Source organism: Lepus europaeus, chromosome 18 (genome assembly GCF_033115175.1).
Source record: "Lepus europaeus isolate LE1 chromosome 18, mLepTim1.pri, whole genome shotgun sequence".
Taxonomy (NCBI): Eukaryota; Metazoa; Chordata; class Mammalia; order Lagomorpha; family Leporidae; genus Lepus; species Lepus europaeus.
In genome coordinates, this window is record NC_084844.1 from 46,298,886 (window position 1) to 46,318,106 (window position 19,221).

At 58.8% G+C, this 19,221-nt stretch overlaps 1 protein-coding gene across 4 annotated transcripts in view; it reads left to right on the plus strand.

Annotated features, from left to right (window-relative positions):
- Positions 1–19,221, plus strand: part of RPH3AL (rabphilin 3A like (without C2 domains)) — a 157,148-nt gene that overhangs the window by 96,908 nt on the left and 41,019 nt on the right. For 3 of the 4 annotated variants that reach the window (XM_062215729.1, XM_062215731.1, XM_062215730.1), the window contains exon 5: positions 9,167–9,253. The exons of the other annotated variant lie outside the window; for it this stretch is intronic. In XM_062215729.1, the coding sequence (XP_062071713.1) occupies positions 9,167–9,253 (87 nt within the window). The remainder of the gene's footprint in view (positions 1–9,166; positions 9,254–19,221) is intronic. 4 annotated transcript variants of the gene reach the window in all.

The window sequence follows — 19,221 nt, forward strand, 5'->3', positions numbered from 1 at the left end:
TGGGCCGCGTGGGCCTCTGCGGGGCTCCAACACAGACGGCAGAGCAGAGCGCCGGCCGCGTGTCCGATCTTCACGGTTCTCTGTGACTCTTGTTCCCTCTCGTTCCGCAGACTGCTTCAGCGTCGTTTTTGTCAAGTTTTCTACTTCCATCATCATCATCCATGTCACTAAAAACACAGTAACCTTTTTCCTTTTGAAGATAGGATCTCCATGGGTGGGCGCTGTGCTACAGCGGGTAAGCCGCCACTTGGGATGCACGCATCCCACATCAGAGCACCCAGGGTCAATCCTGCTCCTCGCTTTGACCCAGCTTCCTGCTCCTGGGCACCCTGGCAGCTTGAGGACTGGGGCCCCTGCCACCCACAGGGAGACCTGGGTGGAATTCCCAGCTCCTGACTGGGGCCTGGCCCAGCCCCAGATACCGTGGTCATTTGGGCTCTCTCTCTCTGTGTTACTCTGCCTTTCAAATAAATAAATAAACTTAGAGTTGAGTTTTTATTTTTATTTATTTTAAATAGTTAGAGGGAAAGAGAGAGAGGTCTACCATCCATTGGTTCACTCCCCAAATGGCCTCAATGGCCAGAATTGGGCCAAGCCAAAGCCAGGAACCAAGAGCTTCTCCCAGGTCTCTCATGTGGGTGCTGGGGCCCAAGCACTTGGGCCATCTTCTGCTGCCTCCCCAGGCACATTAACAGGGAGCTGGATTGGAAATGGAGCAGCCAGGACCCAAACCAGCGCCCTTAAGGGATGCCGGCATCACGGGCAGTGGCTTAACCCAAGAACCCTGGCGCCAGCCCTGGAAGAGTTGCTTCTAGAGTGAGGAACTCAGTGTGTGGCGAAGTCCGCGCTGAGGCCGCTGTCACTCCCCTCCCCAATGGGGGCGCACAGACCACCCTTCCGTACACACCCCTCTCTGATGCAGACCAGCTCGCCTGCCAGCCTCGGGGCTGCCGGGTGATGACCTCCTCTAGGCCACGGGCGCTCTTCAGAGAGCCCTGTGCTGTGCGTCCTCAGAACCCCCAGAAAGGGCCTTCAGCGTGTTCCTGGCCTTGAAGCACCAGCTGTCTTTATTTTTCTAAGTGCTTATTTATTTGTGTTGTAAGGCAAAACAACAGAAAGAGAGAGACACACAGCGAGATCACCCATCTGCAGGTTCACTCCTCAAATGGCCACAACAGCCGGGGCAGGGCCAGGCGGAAGCCAGGAGCCTGGAACATCAGCGGCTTTCAGTGTTCGCTTCCGCAGCGTGGCGTGGCATGGCGTCTTCCAGGCTCCTCGTGCAAAGCGTTGAGCGCGGGTCCGTCGGGCGCGGGTCCGTCGTGTTGGGCCGGCTGCGCCCCAGTAGCAGCGCCTTCTGAGATAAATGATGACCCAGAGGCCCTCAGGCCCGACGAGTGGCGTGGGGCCGATTGCCAGGTTGCTGGGTGGTCCCAGACCCCTATTCCCCGAGACACTGTGTCTGCTCGCAGGGCACAGTTGACCCCTGCCCCAGGCCGACACAGAGCCCCCTCTGTCCTCTCATGTCGTGGAGCTCGGCGGGATTCTGCGTGAAGTGGGTCAGGCCTGGATGTAAGGTGCCTCACGCACCTGTGGTTGCACTGTTGCTCGTAGCTGTGGCCGGGGCTCCATGGAGCTGAGGCCTAACTGAAGTGGCCGGGTTAGGAGGACGCTGAGCAGGGCACCTGCTGACACCTTGGAGTGAGTCTGCCTTGTCAGCTGTAATGCAAACAGCGTCTCCCGCTTGTTGGTTGGTTTGTGTATTCTGCAGGCACAGGCCCTGGGAACAGAAAGGTGAGCCTGGCCTCTGCCCCCACAGAGCTGACAGCCTCGTGGCTGAAGTGACCGGAGTCCCATAGCCACACGACCGAGGGTAAAGCCACAGTGGGAGAGCAGAGGCAAGAGCCTCGTACCACACAAGCGCCAGTGGGGTGAGAAGTCAGGGAAGGCTTCCTGGAAGAAGTGGCACGAGGGTTAATGAGGAGACAGTGTGGCCCAGTGCATCCCAGATGCAGGGAGCAGCATGTGCAACCATGCTGGGGCAGAGGCAGAGCAGGAAGCAGGGCCTGAAGGAGTCTCAAAGGGTGGGGAGCAAGGTGGGGGGCAGGGGAGACAGGAGGGAGCCGAGGCTGGCGGGCAGGCCTGGCACACCTGGGAGAGGAACAGACCTCTGTGCTGCAGCAGGGAGCCTCGGAAGGGGCTGAAACTGGCAGGATGGGGGAGGGGGCGTGATTAGATTGTACGTTGAAAATTTACAGTCTGGCTGCCGTGCTGGGAACCAACTGGAGGCCAGCCCAGGTAGGGGTGGACAGAGCTGCCCATGACGGGGTACAGGCCAGGCACGGGCGGTGGTAGATCGGGAAGGGCTGATGGAGGGGAGCTGGCGGGTGTAGACGGTCTGGAGTCCTGGGAGATGGATTATTTGGGCGGGGGCGATGGGGGAGGAGTGGCTGTGTGAGTGATGGATGGATGCTGGTGTCCTTTGCTGGGACGGATGTGCTGCCTGCTCTCTGCCGTCCCCTGTGCTTGCCTCTTGCCCCCGTGTACTGGCGAGGACACTAGGCCCAGAGAAGGGAAGTGCCACGTCCAGGGCAGCCCTCGGCCCATGCCTGTGTCCTTCCCGTGGGCAGGATTAGTGAGCAGACGCTGTGGCCCTGTGCATCCAGCGCAACATGTGCAGCACACCCTGCCCAGGGTTGGTAAAGGCTGCATGGAGGACTGGGCACAGAGAGAGGGCGCATGGGCTGGAGGCCTGAGCTTCCTCGCTTCCGCTCTGAGTCAACCCACAGGCTTGGCTTGGTTTGTTCCGTGCTCGGGCGCAGGTCCAGGCTGCAGAGTGCAGGAGGCTGGAGCAGGTGTTTGGCACAGGGGTAAAGATGCCACTTGGGACGCCCGCATCCCATCTCCGAGCGCCTGGTTTGAGTCCCTCTGCTTCCAATCCAGCTTCTCGCTAATGTGTACCCTGGGAGGCAGCAGGTGCTGTCTCATGGACTTGGATCCCTGCCACTTACGTGGGTGAGCCTGATTGCGTTCTGAGCTCCTGCCTGTTATGGGCATTTGGGGAGTGAGCCAGCAGCAGGAGAGAGATCTGTTCGTCTCGGAAGGAGTGTGGGGCTTCCACGCCCAGGAAGCTAGTGCTTGGTTGACCAGGTCAGTTCCCCTGGAGGGAAGCCCATCCCAAGCATGAAAACCAGCGGCCACGCCTGGCTCCCAGGGCTGCCCTGCGGCACGTCGTGCAGAGCCGCGTTGGCACCGAGACGCAGCAGAGGCTGGCTCACGTGTCCTGGCTCCCCCAGGCCTTGTTAAGTACCACCTGCTTAATTTGCTGTGCTGATCCCGGAAACAGAGCGGGCCATCGGAGACAGGCTGGTTCCTCTCTTATGATCAGAGACTTAATAGAGCAGTGATTGTGAATCACTGCAAGTGGAGCCGGGCTCTGTCCGGGGCCCCTGCTGGCCCGCCGCGTGCCAGTGCGTGAAGATGCCTGAGAGGTGACGGGAACTGACCGTGGCCTGGAAACAGGCTGTGTGCGGACCAGGCTGTGTGTGTGTCCTGCTGTGCCCCCCCCCACAGCACCCCACAGGGCAAGGAGTGGATGGAGACATTCAGGAAAGCCCTCCCCCCCAACCTGAGGTAGAATCAAAGTGGTTTGCTCCCCACCTGTCCAGCTGCAGCCTTTGTTGGGGCCAGGGAGTGGGCAGCACTGGACCCTCGGCTGGGGCATGTTGGTCCCAGTCCAAGCAGGGATGGGCCTCCCGTCCCTCCCTCGCACCTCCCAGCCCAGACTGGAGCTGCCTCCACCTCAGAGGACGACTTGTCCCCTGCCCCATCCCCAGCTGGGCGGCTCCGTGCCCCTGGCAGCTGTGTGTGGAAGACAGGACGGAGTTTCGGTATGCACCCTCCCTGCCCCCAGCGTCGGTTGTCCTCATCCTCTGAGACCCGCTCAGCTGTCCTACAATGCAGCTCTACAGGGGTGAGCGTCAAGTGACTGCCAGGTGCACGGGCTCCTGTCCTGCCCGTCCGTGTCCCCCAGTGTGGACTGCGCTCCACGTGGGTGGTGAGCACGTGGGGTGGTGCCTCACAATGTCAGGGGCAAGCAGGGGTCGGCACAGGGGACCTATGCGGGCAAGCGCACGAGCCCGTGGTCTGGCTGCAGCAGCCGTGCCGGGAGCGCCGGGGGCCGGCTGGAAGCACAGTGTGCGTCGGGAGTGCTGGGCTCGCAGCCCAGGGCCCTCCTGCCAGCAGAGCTAACGCAGGGATGAGGATGCTCTGGGAGTGTTCCTGCTGTCCGCCAGGGTGGCTGCCAACCGCGGGGGGCGGGGGCGCCGAGGACCCGAGCTGCTTGCTGTAGTGACTCGTTATTACTCTCAGTTCAGTGCCCGTCCTGGCCGGCAGCTACTGTATTCCACAGCACAGGTCTAAAGGAGAATCAGGCAAGGGTCAAGACCGCGGTGCAAGGGGATGTCACTGGTGACAGCAGTGACGGACAGTCGGTGTCGGTAGCTGTGCGTGAGCATCTCAGAGGATCCTCAGAACAGCCCCAGAAGGTTGGGTGATGGGCGTGGTGGTGAAGACCCCAGCAGGGACTCCCATATCCCATGTTCGAGCCCCAGCTCTGCTCCTGATTTAGCTTCTTGCTCGTGCACCCGGGGAGACAGCAGTGATGGTTCAAGTACTTGGGTCTCTGCCACCCACGTGGGAGACTCAGGTTGAGTTCTGGGCTCCTGACCTGGCCTAGCCTTGCTCAGCCCCAGCTATTGCCAGCATTCAGGGAGCAAACCAGCAGATGAGAGTTCTCTCTCTTTCTCTCTCTCTCTCTGCCTCTCAAATACAAAAGTAATTTTTAAAAGATGTATTATTTAGTTTGAAATTCAGAGTTCCAGAGAAAGAAGGAGAGACATGGAGAGAGAGAGAGAGAGAGAGAGAGAGAGATCTTATATCCACTAGTCCACTCCCCAGGTGGCCCCAACAGCCAGAGCTGGACCAGCCCAAAGCCAGGAGCTTCATCCGGGTCTCCCATTTGGGCGACAAGGCACTGAGGCCATCTTCTGCTACTTTTCCCAGGCCATTGGCTAGAAGCTGGATCAGAAGTAGAGCAGCCAGAACTCAAACCAGCACCCATATGGGATGCTGGCAGGGCAGGCAATAGATTTACCAGCTATACCACAATGCTGACCCCAATAAATAGTTTTTAGAAACACAGAAAATCTATTTTGAAAAACGTTGGAGGATAAACATTATTATCCCATTTTACAGATGGGAACATCTGAGGCTTAGGGTAGCTCTGGCCTCCCCCTAAGCCAGCAGCCAGCACCCAGCACCATGCCGTGCTGCCTCTGCACGAACCAAGAGCACCCTTCCAGGAACCTAAAACCTGTGACAGGGTGCAGGAAGGCTGGAGGTGGAGCACCCTGGAGGCCTCCAGGGCCAAGATGGGTGACGTTGCACCCATTTCCAGGGCTCCAGTGTGCAAGAGCAGAGAGAGACGCCTGATGCTGGCCAGGGGCTGCATGGACAGAGTGTATGTGTCTTGCGAGCCCTCACTCCCAGTGGGGTGATATTTTAGGGCCTGTGGGCACGAATTGGGGTTAAATATAGGAGGCTGGAGCCCCCAGGAGGAGGAGACCAGATCTCCCAACTCTACCCTGCGGGAGGGAAGGGGCCCTTGCCAGCGCCCAGCCGTGCTGGCACCCCAGGTGGGCCTTCAGGGCCTCCAGAGCTGTGGGCTTCCCCGCCTGGTCTGGGTACTTTCATTAGGGCAGCTGAGTAACCGCAACAGGGCCAAGGCTGCACTGTGCCCGGAGCTGCGTTCAGAGGGAGGACGGCCACCGGCAGCCAGGGCCAGGCCGTGGGAAGCCAGCAGGGGTCAGTGGGGATGCGGGGCCCTGGGCTCCCCGCCTGTTCCTCCTCCTAGAGCCCATGTCGGGCAGCGGGTGAGCCCTTGCCTGCTACTCTCACGTCTCCAAAGAGCCTGTCCCAGTTCGTGCTGTGTCGCCTTCTCTGCCCGCTCACTGGAGCACCTGAGTGAAGCCTGCCCCCTGCAGAGCCGTGGGTGCCAGCTTGGCACCTGGGCAGTGGGGGCGGGACTGGCTCTCCTGAGGCCGGGAGAGGCTCTGCTTTGTCACTGACTGGCCACCTCGCATGTTCTGTGAGGTCTCCGAGTCCCCCGCCCCAGCTCCGTCACCCACCTGCTTGTGTTTTGTTGCCAGGGCCACCGTGCCTGGCCTTGTAACTGCTCGGCAAACAGTAGTCGTGGGTATTTTATTCCCTCCTTGCTCCCAAGACCTTGGGTCCCCTTCGGCAGCCCTGGGAGGGGCAAGCCGTCCCCAAGCCCCATAAGTGCAGCAGGGGAATTCACCTCTCTTGGGGCCCCGTACCCCAGCTTGCTGCTGCACATGCCCCATGGGTACATGGGGCAGCGGGGATCAGCAGGGAGGCACAGCTGACTGGCCTCGGCACCCCTGCTCTCCTGCCTGCTAGACCCTGGGATGGGAGGCACGTGTTGGGAGGCCCAGCCGGTGCCATGCGTGGGCCGATGCAAATGCCATCCTCGAGGCAGCACTGGGGGTGCGAGGAGAAGGGGCAGGCTCCAGATCGCATCAGGGATGGTGGCTTAGGGCTACAGCTCCCCAGGAAAGCCCAGCTCCTGCCTGGAAATGATCCCAGACCTATGACTGGCACAGAGCTCAGAGGGCATGGATGGCACCCAGGGGACCTTCCCCAGATGTGCTGGACCTCCGGAGACCCCAGGCCTGGGACCTTCAGCAGAGCCGGGCTGGGACCCCAGTCATGCCTGGGCCTTGCCGGCAGCCTGGGACAGGAACTTGCAGCAGGTGCCGCTCTGCTTTGGAGCAATAAATGAGCAGTGACATTTCCCACACCTGAGCCTTGGGCGGCAGCCAGTCCTCTCACCCCACAAAGGCTTCTCAGCTTCCCGTGCGTGCAAGCCAGCCGCCCCATCAGGCTGCTGACACCATGCTTTGGGAAGCCAGACTGGTGACGTTTCTCTCGCCGGGAGAGCTCCTTGCTCTGTTGGCAGCCTGCGGAAAAGGCCAAGCGACTGCGCCAGCCTTCCCCTCCCCACAGGGACAGGTGGCCCCGAGGCCAGCTCTGAGCCCCTGGGGAGGTGACGTGTGGCTGAGTCAGGCTGCACCTGGGGAAGCCGAGACCCAGGCTCAGCCCCAACAAACCCACGTCTGCACCTGCGTTTCCCGTGGCTCGCCCTGCGCTGCTTGCTGCAGTGCCTGCAGGGGAAGGAAAACGGTGTTTAAGCTGTGAGCTGCACCAGCCCCATGGAAGGCACAACAATCCCGCCGTTTCTGAAGCCACAGAGGAGACGCTGTCACAGCTCTGGCTTCAGCCCCGGGCTGGCCTTACCCACTGTGCTAGCCGTGGCACCGAGGAAATGGGTCCAGTGCTGCCGTACTAGGGCTACAGAGAGCGGTCGTTAAGTGAGGAGCTCGTCATAAAGCCAGTGCTCAGGCAGTCGCCCTGGCATCTTCCAACCTGTCACATATGCTTGTGAGCTTTTTTTCTTTTTTTTTTTTTAAGGATTTATTTATTTATTTGAAAGGCAGAGTTACAGAGAGGTCTTCCATCTGCTGGTTCACTCCTCAGATGGCTGCAACGGCCGGAGCTATGTCATTCTGAAGCCAGGAGCCAGGAGCTTCTTCCAGGTCTCCGACGCAGGGCCATCTTCTACTGCTTTCCCAGACCATAGCAGAGAACTGGACCAGAAGTAGAGCAGCTGGGACTCGAACCAGCAACCATATGGGATGCCAGCACTTCAGACAGCGGCTTTACCTGCCACACCACAGCACTGGCCTCATGAGCCTGTTTTTAAAAACAGATTTATTGGATCTGGTCTCCACATGGAGACCTGGAAGCTCTTGGCTCCTGGCTTCAGATCAGTGCAGCTCCAGCCATTGTTGCCAATTAGGAAGTGAACCAGCTGATAGAAGATCTCTCTCTCTCTCTCTCTCTCTGCCTCTCCTCCCTCTATGTAACTCTAACTTTCAAATAAATAAATCTAAAAAAAATTGTTTATTCATTTGAAAGGCAGAGTTATAGAGAGGCAGAGGAAGAAAGAAAGAGGTCTTCCATCCACTGGTTCACTCCCCCAGATGACTTCATTGTCACAGCTGAGCCAGAAGCATCTTCCAAGTCTCCCACAAGGGTACAGGAGCCCATCCACTTGGGCCATCCTCCGCTGCTTTCCCAGGCACATTAGCAGGGAGCTGGATTGGAAGTGAGGTAGCCGGGACTTGAACCAGCACTCATATGGGATGCTGGTGCTGTAGTCAGTGGCTTTATCCACTGTGCCACAGTTCCAGCCTCTACATGTAAGCTTATTTTTTAAAAAAGATTTATGTGTTCATTTTGAAGGTAGAGTTATAGACAGAGGGGAGATACAAAGAGAGAGGGAGAGACAGAAAGAGAGATCTTCTATCCACTGGTTCACTCCCTAAATGGCTGTAATGGCCAGAGCTGAGCCATGCTGAAGCCAGGACCCAGGAGCTTCTTCTGCATCTACCACGTGCAAGTGGGGGCAGGGCCCAAACACTTGGGCCAGCCTCCACTGCTTTCCCAGGGAAAGCTTTCCAGTAGGGAGCTGGATCGGAAGTGGAGCAACTGGGACTTGAACCAGCTCTCACATGGGATGCTGGTGCTGCAGGTGGTAGCTTAACCTGCTGCACCACCACACTGACCCCAGGTGTCAGCTTTTTGCGTGGATATATACGAGTGCTGATTGACATGATTTTCTGCCTACATTTCCAAGTGGCTATGCTCAGACTGTTTGACATTCCATGTGTGTGTCTAGAACTTTCCTTGAGATCAGGTGTTGGGGTTGTTTCCAGTTCTTTGCTGTTGAAAATAAAGAGCAGCTTTGAATCTCAGCGTGTGTTTCTGGTGTGGTCCCGATAGAGCATCACAGGGTGGGAGAGGAGACTCCAGCTCAGCGCCTTGTTCTCAGATCCCTCACAGCCCAAAGCCAGCCAGGGGCATCCTAGGTCCTCTGTGCCTCTTGTGTGGCCCCATCCCTCTGCGCCAAAGCAACAGCCACGCCCTCGGAAGACAGCCAGGCATCCCGGGGTTGCCGTCGTCCCTGCCCCTGAGCCGAGGAGGAGGTGGCCGAAGTGTTTACACCACTGTGTGCTCTCTCTTGTAGAAAGTCTGCACAAAGTGTGGGATCGAGACCTGCCCGGGCCAGAAGCGGCCCCTGTGGCTGTGTAAGATCTGCAGTGAGCAGAGAGAGGTAGGTCCTCCAGCCAGGGCTGGGGGAGAAACAGCCTGGGTGGCTGGGAGGGTTTCTCTGGAGAGGCGTGGGAGGGACGGCCTGCTGGCTTGCTCATCCCCCCCTGCATTGGGGGCTGCAGGTGCTGGTTGTGTACCCGGGGGTCTATGGTGGTGGCAGGGAGCCCCTCCCACTGTGCATGCGTGCAGGTGGCATTGGCAGGGACTGTCGGTAGGAGCTGCTCCAGGTGAGCGTCCACTTGTGGCCTCTGCTGCCGCAGGGGCCTCTGACAGCAGCCTCGGGGGGGGGACGCTGTCCTTACCCTGGCAGGGAAGTGGAGACGCAGCGGTTGAGTGCCTGTGGACATGGAGCGAGCGAGGGGGCAGCTGGGAATGGAGCCGCCGTCGGCTTCTCTGTAATTCTCGTTGTGACCCCGCTATATGGGCTGAAGTTGAGACTCAGAGTAGACTCGAGTAGCAGCAGGTGGGGGCCGGCCCCTGCCCCAGCCTGGGCTTTCCTCCCCACACCAGGCTTGGAGGGGAGCCCGACGAGCAGGGGTAAGCAGGCGGCATCCTCTGTGGGAAAGCCAGGTCGGGGTGGAGGGCCTGGGTGTGGAGAACCTGCCCCCCGCTGCCCGCTGCAGACTTCCGCATCCATCGTGCCTTGCCGGGGCACACCTTCAGTCTGAGTTTTGGAAAACCCGTGGACACTGCTCTTCTGCCATTCACCTCTCCCCTGCCAGAAGGCACACGTGGCTCCCGGCTGCAGCCCATGGCACTTCCTGTGTGGAGTCCCTGGTGCTGCCTTGCACTTCGCCCCATCTGTGTGAGGTGCTCTCCATGTCTTCCTCCGCCTGCCTTTGCCTTGGGCGTTTGCAATGTGGGTCTGTGAGTTCCTCTCCAGTGGAAGTCAGTCTTGTTCCCTCCCCACCTGTCGCCTCCCACTCCACTCTCCTGGCTGCCCGGCTTTGCGGCTGCCTCTGCTGGGTCCCCTAGGACAGAGCCAGGCATCCCCGGTCTGTGGGGAGCTGCCCGTCCGTGGTACTGATGGGATCGTCCCCGAGCCAGTCCCCCTTGCTGTGGCCGCCTGGCCCGGCGCTGCCCTGTGTGCTGCTGCCAGCTGTCCTCTCAGCTTCGGGCTCACCCTCGCGCCAGCTGTGGGCGGCCCTCTGCTCCCTTCAGCCTGCTGTCACGGGTGGGAAACACCTTGTCAGCATCACTTACTTTTTAAAAGATTTGTTCACTTATTTGAAAGGCAGAGTTACAGAGAAAGGGAGAGACAGAGAGAATCTTCCATCTGCTTGTTCACTCCCCTAAGTGGCTACAAAGGCTGAAGCCAGGATCCTAGAACTACATCTGGGTCTCCCACGTGGGTGCAGGGGCTCAGGCACTTAGGCCATCCTCTGCTGCTCTCCCAGGTCATTAGCAGGGAGCTGAATGGCAAGTGGAGCAGCCGGGACTTGAACCAGAGCCCGTAAGGAATGCCAGCGCTGCAGGCGGCCACCTAACCCACTGCACCACCATGCCAACCCCACCAGCCTCATTGTGAGTGACTGGCTCTAGGCCCCATCTCCCAGAGGGCACCTCAGGCCCCTGTGCCTTGGAAGACCAGTTGTGCACCTGCTTCTGGCCCCAGAGCTCAGCCGGCTGGGCCGTGAGCCCCTCAAGCCCATGAATACCTTGGCTTTCTGCTCCACTGAGACCTGCAATCTGGCTATCATGCATTGATAAATTTGCTTGTTTTAAAAACATTTTCATCTGTCACTGCTATCTTTGCCACACGGCTGGCGGCAGGTGGGACCTCAGAGGGTGCATCCTGTTCTGCCTGCTTTTCCTGGAAGTTCCTTATCCGGCATCCAGCAGCAGAGGTGGTAAAACCCCCCCTCCCAGGGCGGCCATGAGGACACAGCAGTGTCCGCAGGAGAGAGGGTGTCCCCTCAGCAGGAGAGCTCCCCTTCCTGCCCAGCCAGGAATGTCCCTCTGACTGAGGCCCCTCCCATTTTCAGTGGGCCCCTTTTAAGCTGTAGTATGTGTGAGAGAGGCAGTTGCTTAAAACTGGGTGGTGGGTACCTCATGGGTGCCGGAGCAGGACAGGATGGTAGCTGTCGGGGACAGAGAGCCCGGAAGCCGCGTGCAGCAAGCTGATGAGCTCAGCGGAGGGCCGCTGAGGCCGCCGCCCGGTGCAGCACGCCGCAGGCGCCCTCACGCCTCTTAATCGTCCTGGGCAGGCAGCAGGGAAGGCCTCCTGCGGCGCTAATCTCCAGGGCGCTCGCATGTCCAGAAGAGTCCGAAATAGCTCCTCGCGAATGTTCTTATCTCTCCCACGGCAGAGCACTCGAGGCTGCGCGTTGCGCTATCAGCTTGTCCTTGAATTCTTAGAGGTCGATGGAGCTCAACAGGATCAGGGGTGTCCCCTCCCGCCACGCCTCGGCCCCAGTGGACGCTTGGCCTGCAGGGCTGTGGCTGTGTGGGTGCGCGTGCCTGTGGGCGCCGCGTTTTCCCATCTGCTTCCGGGGTGGGAAACTGTGGCAGTAATTGTCTTCCTTGTGCCTTTCCTCAGAAAAACAAAGAGGAAGCCGAATAGAAAGGGCATCTAAAGCCACCAGGGCCACACCCCTATACGAACCTCCTGCGTGCAAAAGCGCATCCTGGAGAAGCACCTGGGTTTCCGAACAGGCGCGGCCGTGCCCGGGCAGTTTGCTTCCATCCTCCTGGCCGCCAAGGCCATGCGCTGTCTCTGGGCTGCAGGGGGGCACTGCTGCCTGCCCTGTGTGCACTCCAGCGCGGCAGGTGTGAGCCCCAGACCCCTGCTGCGGAGGGACTTGCAGTCTCCTGCATTTGTTCCCCCACACACACACCTCCAGGGGCGTGGATCTCGTGTTTATTGAGCATCTTCTGTGTACCAAGCTGTGGGGGAGAGAGACTGCGACCAGGTGAACCCTGACTCTGCAGATGGTGACAAGGACTGAGAGGAGGAAGGGTGCTGGCTGGGGGCTGTCTCACAGGGGGTGGGAAGGGTCAGCCTGCTGTTCAGATGCCAGTCCCACATCAGAGTGCCTGGGTTCCGTTCCCAGCTCTGGCTCCTGACTCCAGCTTCCTGCTGGTGCAGACCCTGGGAGGCTGCAGTGATGGCTCAGGTGATGAGGTTCATGCTACCCACGTGGGAAACCTGGTTTGAGGTCCCATCACCCAGCTTTGGCTGTGGCAGTCGCCAGGTCTGTTGAAGACATCTGGGGAGTAGGGGAGTGAACCAGCAGATGAGGGGAGTGCTCTCTCAAAATTTTTTTTAAAGAGGACCACTTAACTAATGATGCAATCAATCATCTTTCCTACGAAAAATTCTGTGGGCTTTATCTCTGGCATCTACCAATCACATGGAGAAAAGTCCCACGGGAATGTGCAGGGAAAGATAGCAACCAGGAGAATTGACTCCCAGGGAAGGCAAGAGCAATGGGTAAGATTTAAGTTGATTCGTTGAAACATGAGAAGGAATAGAAACAAGACAGAGCAAACAGGACCTTTGAAAAAAGCACAAGCAAATTGGAAAAAACACCAAAGGAGCCATTTTCATTTTTTTTTTAAATTTTAAAAGATTTATTTATTTATTTGAAAGAGTTATACAGAGAGAAGGAGAGGCAGAGAGAACAAGGTCTTCCATCTGCTGGTTCACTCCCCAGATGGCTGCAACAGCCAGAGCTGAGCTGGTCCCAAGCCAGGAACCAGAAGCTTCCTCTGGGTCTCCCACATGGGTGCAGGGGCCCAAGGACTTGGGCCATCTTCTACGGCTTTCCCAGGCCATAGCAGAGAGCTGGATCAGAAGTGGAGCAGCCAGGATTCGAACTGGTGCCCATATGGGATGCTGGCATCACAGGCGGCAGATTTACCCACTATGCCACAGCGCTGCCCGCCCCCCTTTCATTTCCATAAGTGAAAAAGACAGGTCAGTGTGGGTGCTCAGTTGAATTTGACTTCAGTCATTGCTGAGGGCACCAAGGCTTGTGGTGCCCATAGATGGCCACAGATGGCCCTGACCATCAGCTTCTCGATGAGGGTTTTGGTTGGTGATCTCTGGTCGGTGCCTGCCACCTCCTCGTTTTGGTTGGTGATCTCTGGTCGGTGCCTGCCACCTCCTCGTCCCTGGTTTCCTCTCTGCCAGCTGTCAGGAGCACAGCGTGACTGTGCCCCCGTGCGACAGTGCTGTTGACCTGATCGAGGGTGCGCCGCCGGCACCTGGCTGCTTCTTCGTGTGTCCTGCCCTGGCCACCGCCATCGGCTTCCAGCCCCTCTCTGGACAGGCACCTGCCAGGTCATTTTCATTTCCTTTCATTTTTCCCTCCACAAAGCTTTTCTTCCACATCACTGATTCCTGTTTTGTTTGGAAGGTGGGAGTCTGACTTGGGTAGTTTCCTGGGTTTTGTCTGGGAGTGTGTGTGTGTGTGTGTGTGAATATCCTAAATACAAAACCATATTCAGCAACATTTGCATGCGGTCTGAGGAGCCGGAATACAACAACCAAAGGGAGAAACAGTTCATCCCGATGGGCACAAGCCAGTGCAGGTGACTGTGACCTACATAGCATGAGCTGTACATGTGTGTGAGTGTGCACATGCACACTGCCTCGTGCAGTTAGCGTTGGGCTGTTGAAATTCCCCCTTACTGATGCGTGTGGCTGCCCTTGTTCCTATCACAGCCCCCGGCTCCGCCTTCAGCATCCTGACCGAGCCTCCGCGGCTGTCCCCGTGGTGGGCATCTCATTAGTTCTCGGCCCCTTTGCTGTGCTGAGCAGTCTGTCACAGCCTTTCGTTTGCCTGGAGCTCCCAGGCCCAAGTTTCTGCGTGTTTGACATTGGGCCATGGGGCCACCCAGCTTCAGCCCCGGGGGGCGACCCCACCCACGCCCCAGAGCAGCTGCCCCCGTGGGTGCTCCTGGGCGAGCGCTCCCTTTCCAACCGCTCTGTGTTCTTGCCCCAGGGTAGCTTTGGCTGCTGCTGCTCTTTCCTTGAATTTTGCCCAATTTACTGCTTTGGCTCCTCCGTGGAAGGCTGGCCTTTGTCTCTAAGACACCACGCAGTCGTCCCCTCTGGCTGCCTGCGTCAGCACCCCCAGCGTGGTGGGCACGCCCCCCCCCCCCCCCCCCAGCGCCAGCCTTCTCTGTCTATTCAGCGTTAGGTGCAGCAAATTCTGCAGACCCAGGGCGACCCCAGGCAGCGCGCAGGTCTCTCCCAGCCCCTTCCCTTGTCTGGGACCTGACCTGTAACGCCTCGATCACCCTGTGACCCAGCCCCCAGGGGCCGGGGGAGCCCCACAGGGCAGGAAGGGCTGCAGCCTTGGCTCCTCCTGCCTTTCCCTGCTCTCCCATGCCAAGCCAGGCCTGGGGAAATACACCTTCCACAGGAAGCACACGTCGCCAGCCTGGCTGGGCCTGGGGGTCAGACTTGGACAAGGAAAGGTAGATGCTGTGTGACACCAGACTTCTGCAGCCCTGTTGCACCAGGAGGGCTGTCCAGGAGGCCCCTGCCCCTGCCATGCAGGCGAGGCCCGTTCACCTCTGCCGTAGGGAGCCGGGCTCCAGCCGACTCCATCCCACCTGAGCCAGTCTGTAGTTTCTCTTGTGTTTAGTTCATTCATTTATTTTTATTAGAAAAGACAGAGATTGCCCACCCTGTAGTTCACTCCCCAAATGCCCACAACAGCCAGAGCTGGGCCAGGCCAAAGCCGGGAGCTCAGTCTGGGTCTCCCAGGTGGGTGGCGGGGACCCAAGCACGTGGGTCTTCACCTGCTGCTTCCTGGGTGCTCATCAGCAGGATGGGAAGGGACGCGCTCTGGCACGGGATGCAGGTGTCCTAGCGCCGCCCCACCCCCACCACGCCCGGGAGTTCCCTGTCTCCTGCTTGGCCTTTGCAGAGCCTTCACTGGGCTTGGGAGGGACTGCACTGGGGGCTTCTAAACGCCAGGGCTGCAAACTGGAAACTCTTTTATTGTTTGGCCTTTAATTATTTTTCCATTTAGGGAAAAAAAAAAAAAAACCAGAGTGATTCACTCAAAGTTACATTGTAATCAGTGCAGGAGTTAATTGGACTCCAGGAGTCTAGAACCCGGGCCTCCAGTCTCCAGACCACAAGGCAGAGAGGCTTCCTTGAGGCTGCAGGCAAGGTCGGGGGGGGGGGGGGCGGGGGGGGCGCGGGGAGGGTTGTCAGGAATTGAATGCTGATTAACACAATCAGAGCATTAGCACGGTCGCCCCTGCAAGGAGCTGGCTTTGCCTTCCCTCGCCACACTGCATCGCCGTGGTCACTGGGCAGAGGCCGCGACCCTTGCTGCCCCTCCTGCAGTGCCCCCCCCCCCATACACACACGCAGGTGCTCTGGAATTGTTGCAGGAAAGTGTCCTCGTGCTGGTTGCTTTAGAACCTCTCCCAGCAGAGCACTTTGGATTTCCTTGACGTCTTCTGTCACAGGTGACCCTGGATGAGGGCCTTCAGCTCCCATGGATGCTGGGTCCATCGTCCCTGCTTGTCAGTGGACTGCAAGGGGAATTTGGAATAGGAAGAGTTTCATGGGATGGTCCTTAAGTCGTCTCCACCCTGCCCAGCCTGGAGTGCCCCACAGTCCCTTTGGGAGGGTCTTCCTCATGGGCCTATAGGGGGTGGGGAGAATCAGGGCCCCTCCCCCTGCAGCCAGCACCATCCCTGTGGCACCTGCTGCGCGGGCAGGCGGCCGGCGCCCTCGGAAAGCTGCCGTCTGTCTGTGCGCGCTGGTTCCCTCCCAGGCCTGCTGTTACTTGCAGTTTGGATTTTTGCTGCCAGCAGCTTTGCCAGAGGGCCCTCTCCACAGGCCCGTGAGTGCGCTCAGGAGTGGGCGGCTGGCGCCGGGGCGGGCGGCTGCCTGAGCGCTCTGCCATCTGCGCCTGGCTCGCTCTGGGCTGCTGTCGCGGCGTCCCTGGGGGACCCGGATGGCCACACTTCCTCAGTGTGTCGGTCACCTCCCACACTGCTGAGGCTCTGCCAGGCAGACCCACTGTCGGTGCTGCCTCCTGGCCTCCCACACAGGGCTGAGTGGCAGAGGAGGCTCCTGGCACACACACGCACACACACCCCCACCAGTGGCCAGCGTGGTCTACACCCTCCTGCAGGCAGCCTGGACCGCCTGCAACACCACCTGCTGCTTGTGGTGCCTGCTGGAACCTGAGCCTGTGCTGTCTGGGAAGCTGGCAGGTGCAACAGGGAACTGACTGCCCTCGCTGTGTCCCTGACCCCGGGACCCGTGGTCCCTGCTGCTGACCTGGGCATCACGCCTCATCCACACAGGAGCCCAGCGAGTACTCAGGAGAATGTGCGTCCTGTGACATATGCAGAAGCGCAGGCTTAGAGCCCAAAGATGACAGGAACAAGCGGCTGGAGCCCAGCGTGTCTTCCCCCAAGACGCTCGCTGCTGACAGCCCTGCCGTCCAGTCCTCCCCAGTGTTCTGTATGTCAGGCACGGTCCTGGGCCCCCGGGACGCAACAGACCCAACTCTGCCCTGAGCCTCCTTTCTGATGGGAAACCGACAGTAAAGTACAAACTCAAATCTAAGTGCATCATGTCGCGTGTCGATGCCGGGTGGGGAAAAGGAGCAGCAGGACAGGGCAAGGGGTCAGGCCGCGGGGACGTGCCGGAGGAGCTCGGCCACCTCCTCAAAGCCGTCAGGGTGCTGGCACCAAAGCAGTGGGGGAGGGGGTGTTGGACACAGCTGTTCAGACACTGCTTGCAGTATCCACATCCCATATTGGAGCCCCGGGTTCAGGTCCTGGTGCTGCATTCCATTCCCGCTTCTCGTGTGCGTGCGCACTCCGGGAGGCAGCAGGTGGTGGCTCACATCCTCCGATCCCTGCCACCCCAGACTGCATTCTCAGCTTCCGGCTTTGACCTGGCCCAGCCTTGAGCATTGTGGGCATTTGGGGAGTGAAACAATGGATGGCGCTCTCTTTCCATCTCTCTGCCCTTCTAATTAAAATATATATATTAAAAAAAAAAAAAAAAAACAGGTGAAGACGTGGAGAGATTGAAACCCTTGTGTACTGCAGGTGGGAAGGTGGCATGACAGCCACTATGGGAAGCAGTGCGACAGCTCCTCCCAACATTAAACCTAAGCTCACCGTAGGCTCTGACAGTCTCGCTTCTCGATACCAACGCAGGAGAAAGCAGGGACTCGGGTGGATATTTGTGCACCCGCGTTCACAGCAGCCAGAACGTGGAAGTCCCTCCTATTGTCAGGTGGGTGGGCAGACGGGGTGTGCGCGTGCACAGTACTCAGACCGCATCCGCCTGCGTGCCAGGTGACACAAACTACCGTGTGACTGCGCTCACGGAGGTGCTGGGAGTCAGAGTCACGGAGACGGAGTTCCGGGGCCAGAGGAGGAGGTGAGGGGAGGTTAGGGTTTGGTGGGTACAGGGTTTCAGTTGGGAAGGAGCAAAGGTTCAGCTGTGTGAGCCTATTTAATGCCACTGAGCTGCACCCCTCAGAGTGGTTAGAACAGTAAACCTTATGTATGTGTTACCATAGTAAACAGACAGCGAACGGCTACAGGGCACCTCTTTGAATTCACTGGCTTTGATTTATTTGGGGAAGAGAGAAAGAGAGATTGATATTCTGTCTACTTGTTCACTCCCAAATTCCCAAACAGCCATGACTGGGCCAGGCCAAAGCCAGGGGCCGGGAACTCAATCCAGATCTCCCACATGGGTGGCAGGGACCCAAGCACTTGAACCATCTCCTGCCACCTCGCAAGGTGCACATGAGCAGGAAACTGGAATTGGAAGTGGAACAAGGACTCCAACCAGGCACTCCAGTGTGGGCCATGACAGTGTAGACCATACTCCAGTGTGGATCATGCTCCGGTGCGGACCATACTCCAGTGTAGTCCATACACCAGTGTAGACCATGCTCCAGTGTAGACCATACTCCAGTGTGGGCCATACACCAGTGTAGACCATACTCCAGTGTAGACCATACTCCAGTGTGGGCCATACACCAGTGTAGACCATGCTCCAGTGTGGATCATTCTCTGGTGTGGACCATGCTCCAGTGTGGGCCATACACAGTGTAGACCATGCTCCAGCGTAGACCATGCTCCAGTGTGGGCCATACACAGTGTAGACCATACTCCAGTGTGGGCCATACACCAGTGTAGACCATGATCCAGTGTGGGCCACACACAGTGTAGACCATGCTCCAGTGTGAGCCATACACAGTGTAGACCATGCTCCAGTGTGGGCTATACACCAGTGTAGACCATGCTCCAATGTGGATCATGCTCTGGTGCGGACCATGCTCCAGTGTGGGCCATACTCAGTGTAGACCATACTCCAGTGTGGGCCATACACAGTGTAGACCATGCTCCAGTGTAGGCCATACACAGTGTAGACCATGTTCCAGTGTGGGCCATACACAGTGTAGACCATACTCCAGTGTGGGCCATACACCAGTGTAGACCATGCTCCCGTATGGGCTGTACTCCAGTGTGGGATGCACACCTCCCAAGTGGCACCTTGACCGCAGCACCTCACCCCTGTCCCTAGTGGGCGTCTTTGAGAGGCAGATTCAGCACAGTCAGAGGCTTAGTGGGGAGGCCAGCCCCTGAGGGGGAGCCATCCAAGCATCGGAGGACACCCCTGGGCATGGCCAGTGAGGCCCTTCATCTCTGGGTGCTGGGTCCTCGGTTCCCCTGGGGGCTGGGAGGAGGCATCGCAGAAGGTTCTCTGGAGCTGCGGTGGTCCAGTGTGGAGCCTCAGCACCCAGACATGGCTCACGGCTGCCAGTGGTTGGTCCTGTCACTCCCTGGGCTGTGCTCAGGGCTCCGTGGAGAGCTGGGAGCCCCGTGCCCGCTGGGCTAGCCTTGACCATAGCAAGGTGAGGACACTTCCCCATCCCTGCCATCAGCCAAGGTGCTCCAGTCCCGCCCAGGCCCCAGATCTGCCATGCCCTGGTCTTCCCTGGTGTGATGCCGACTGTG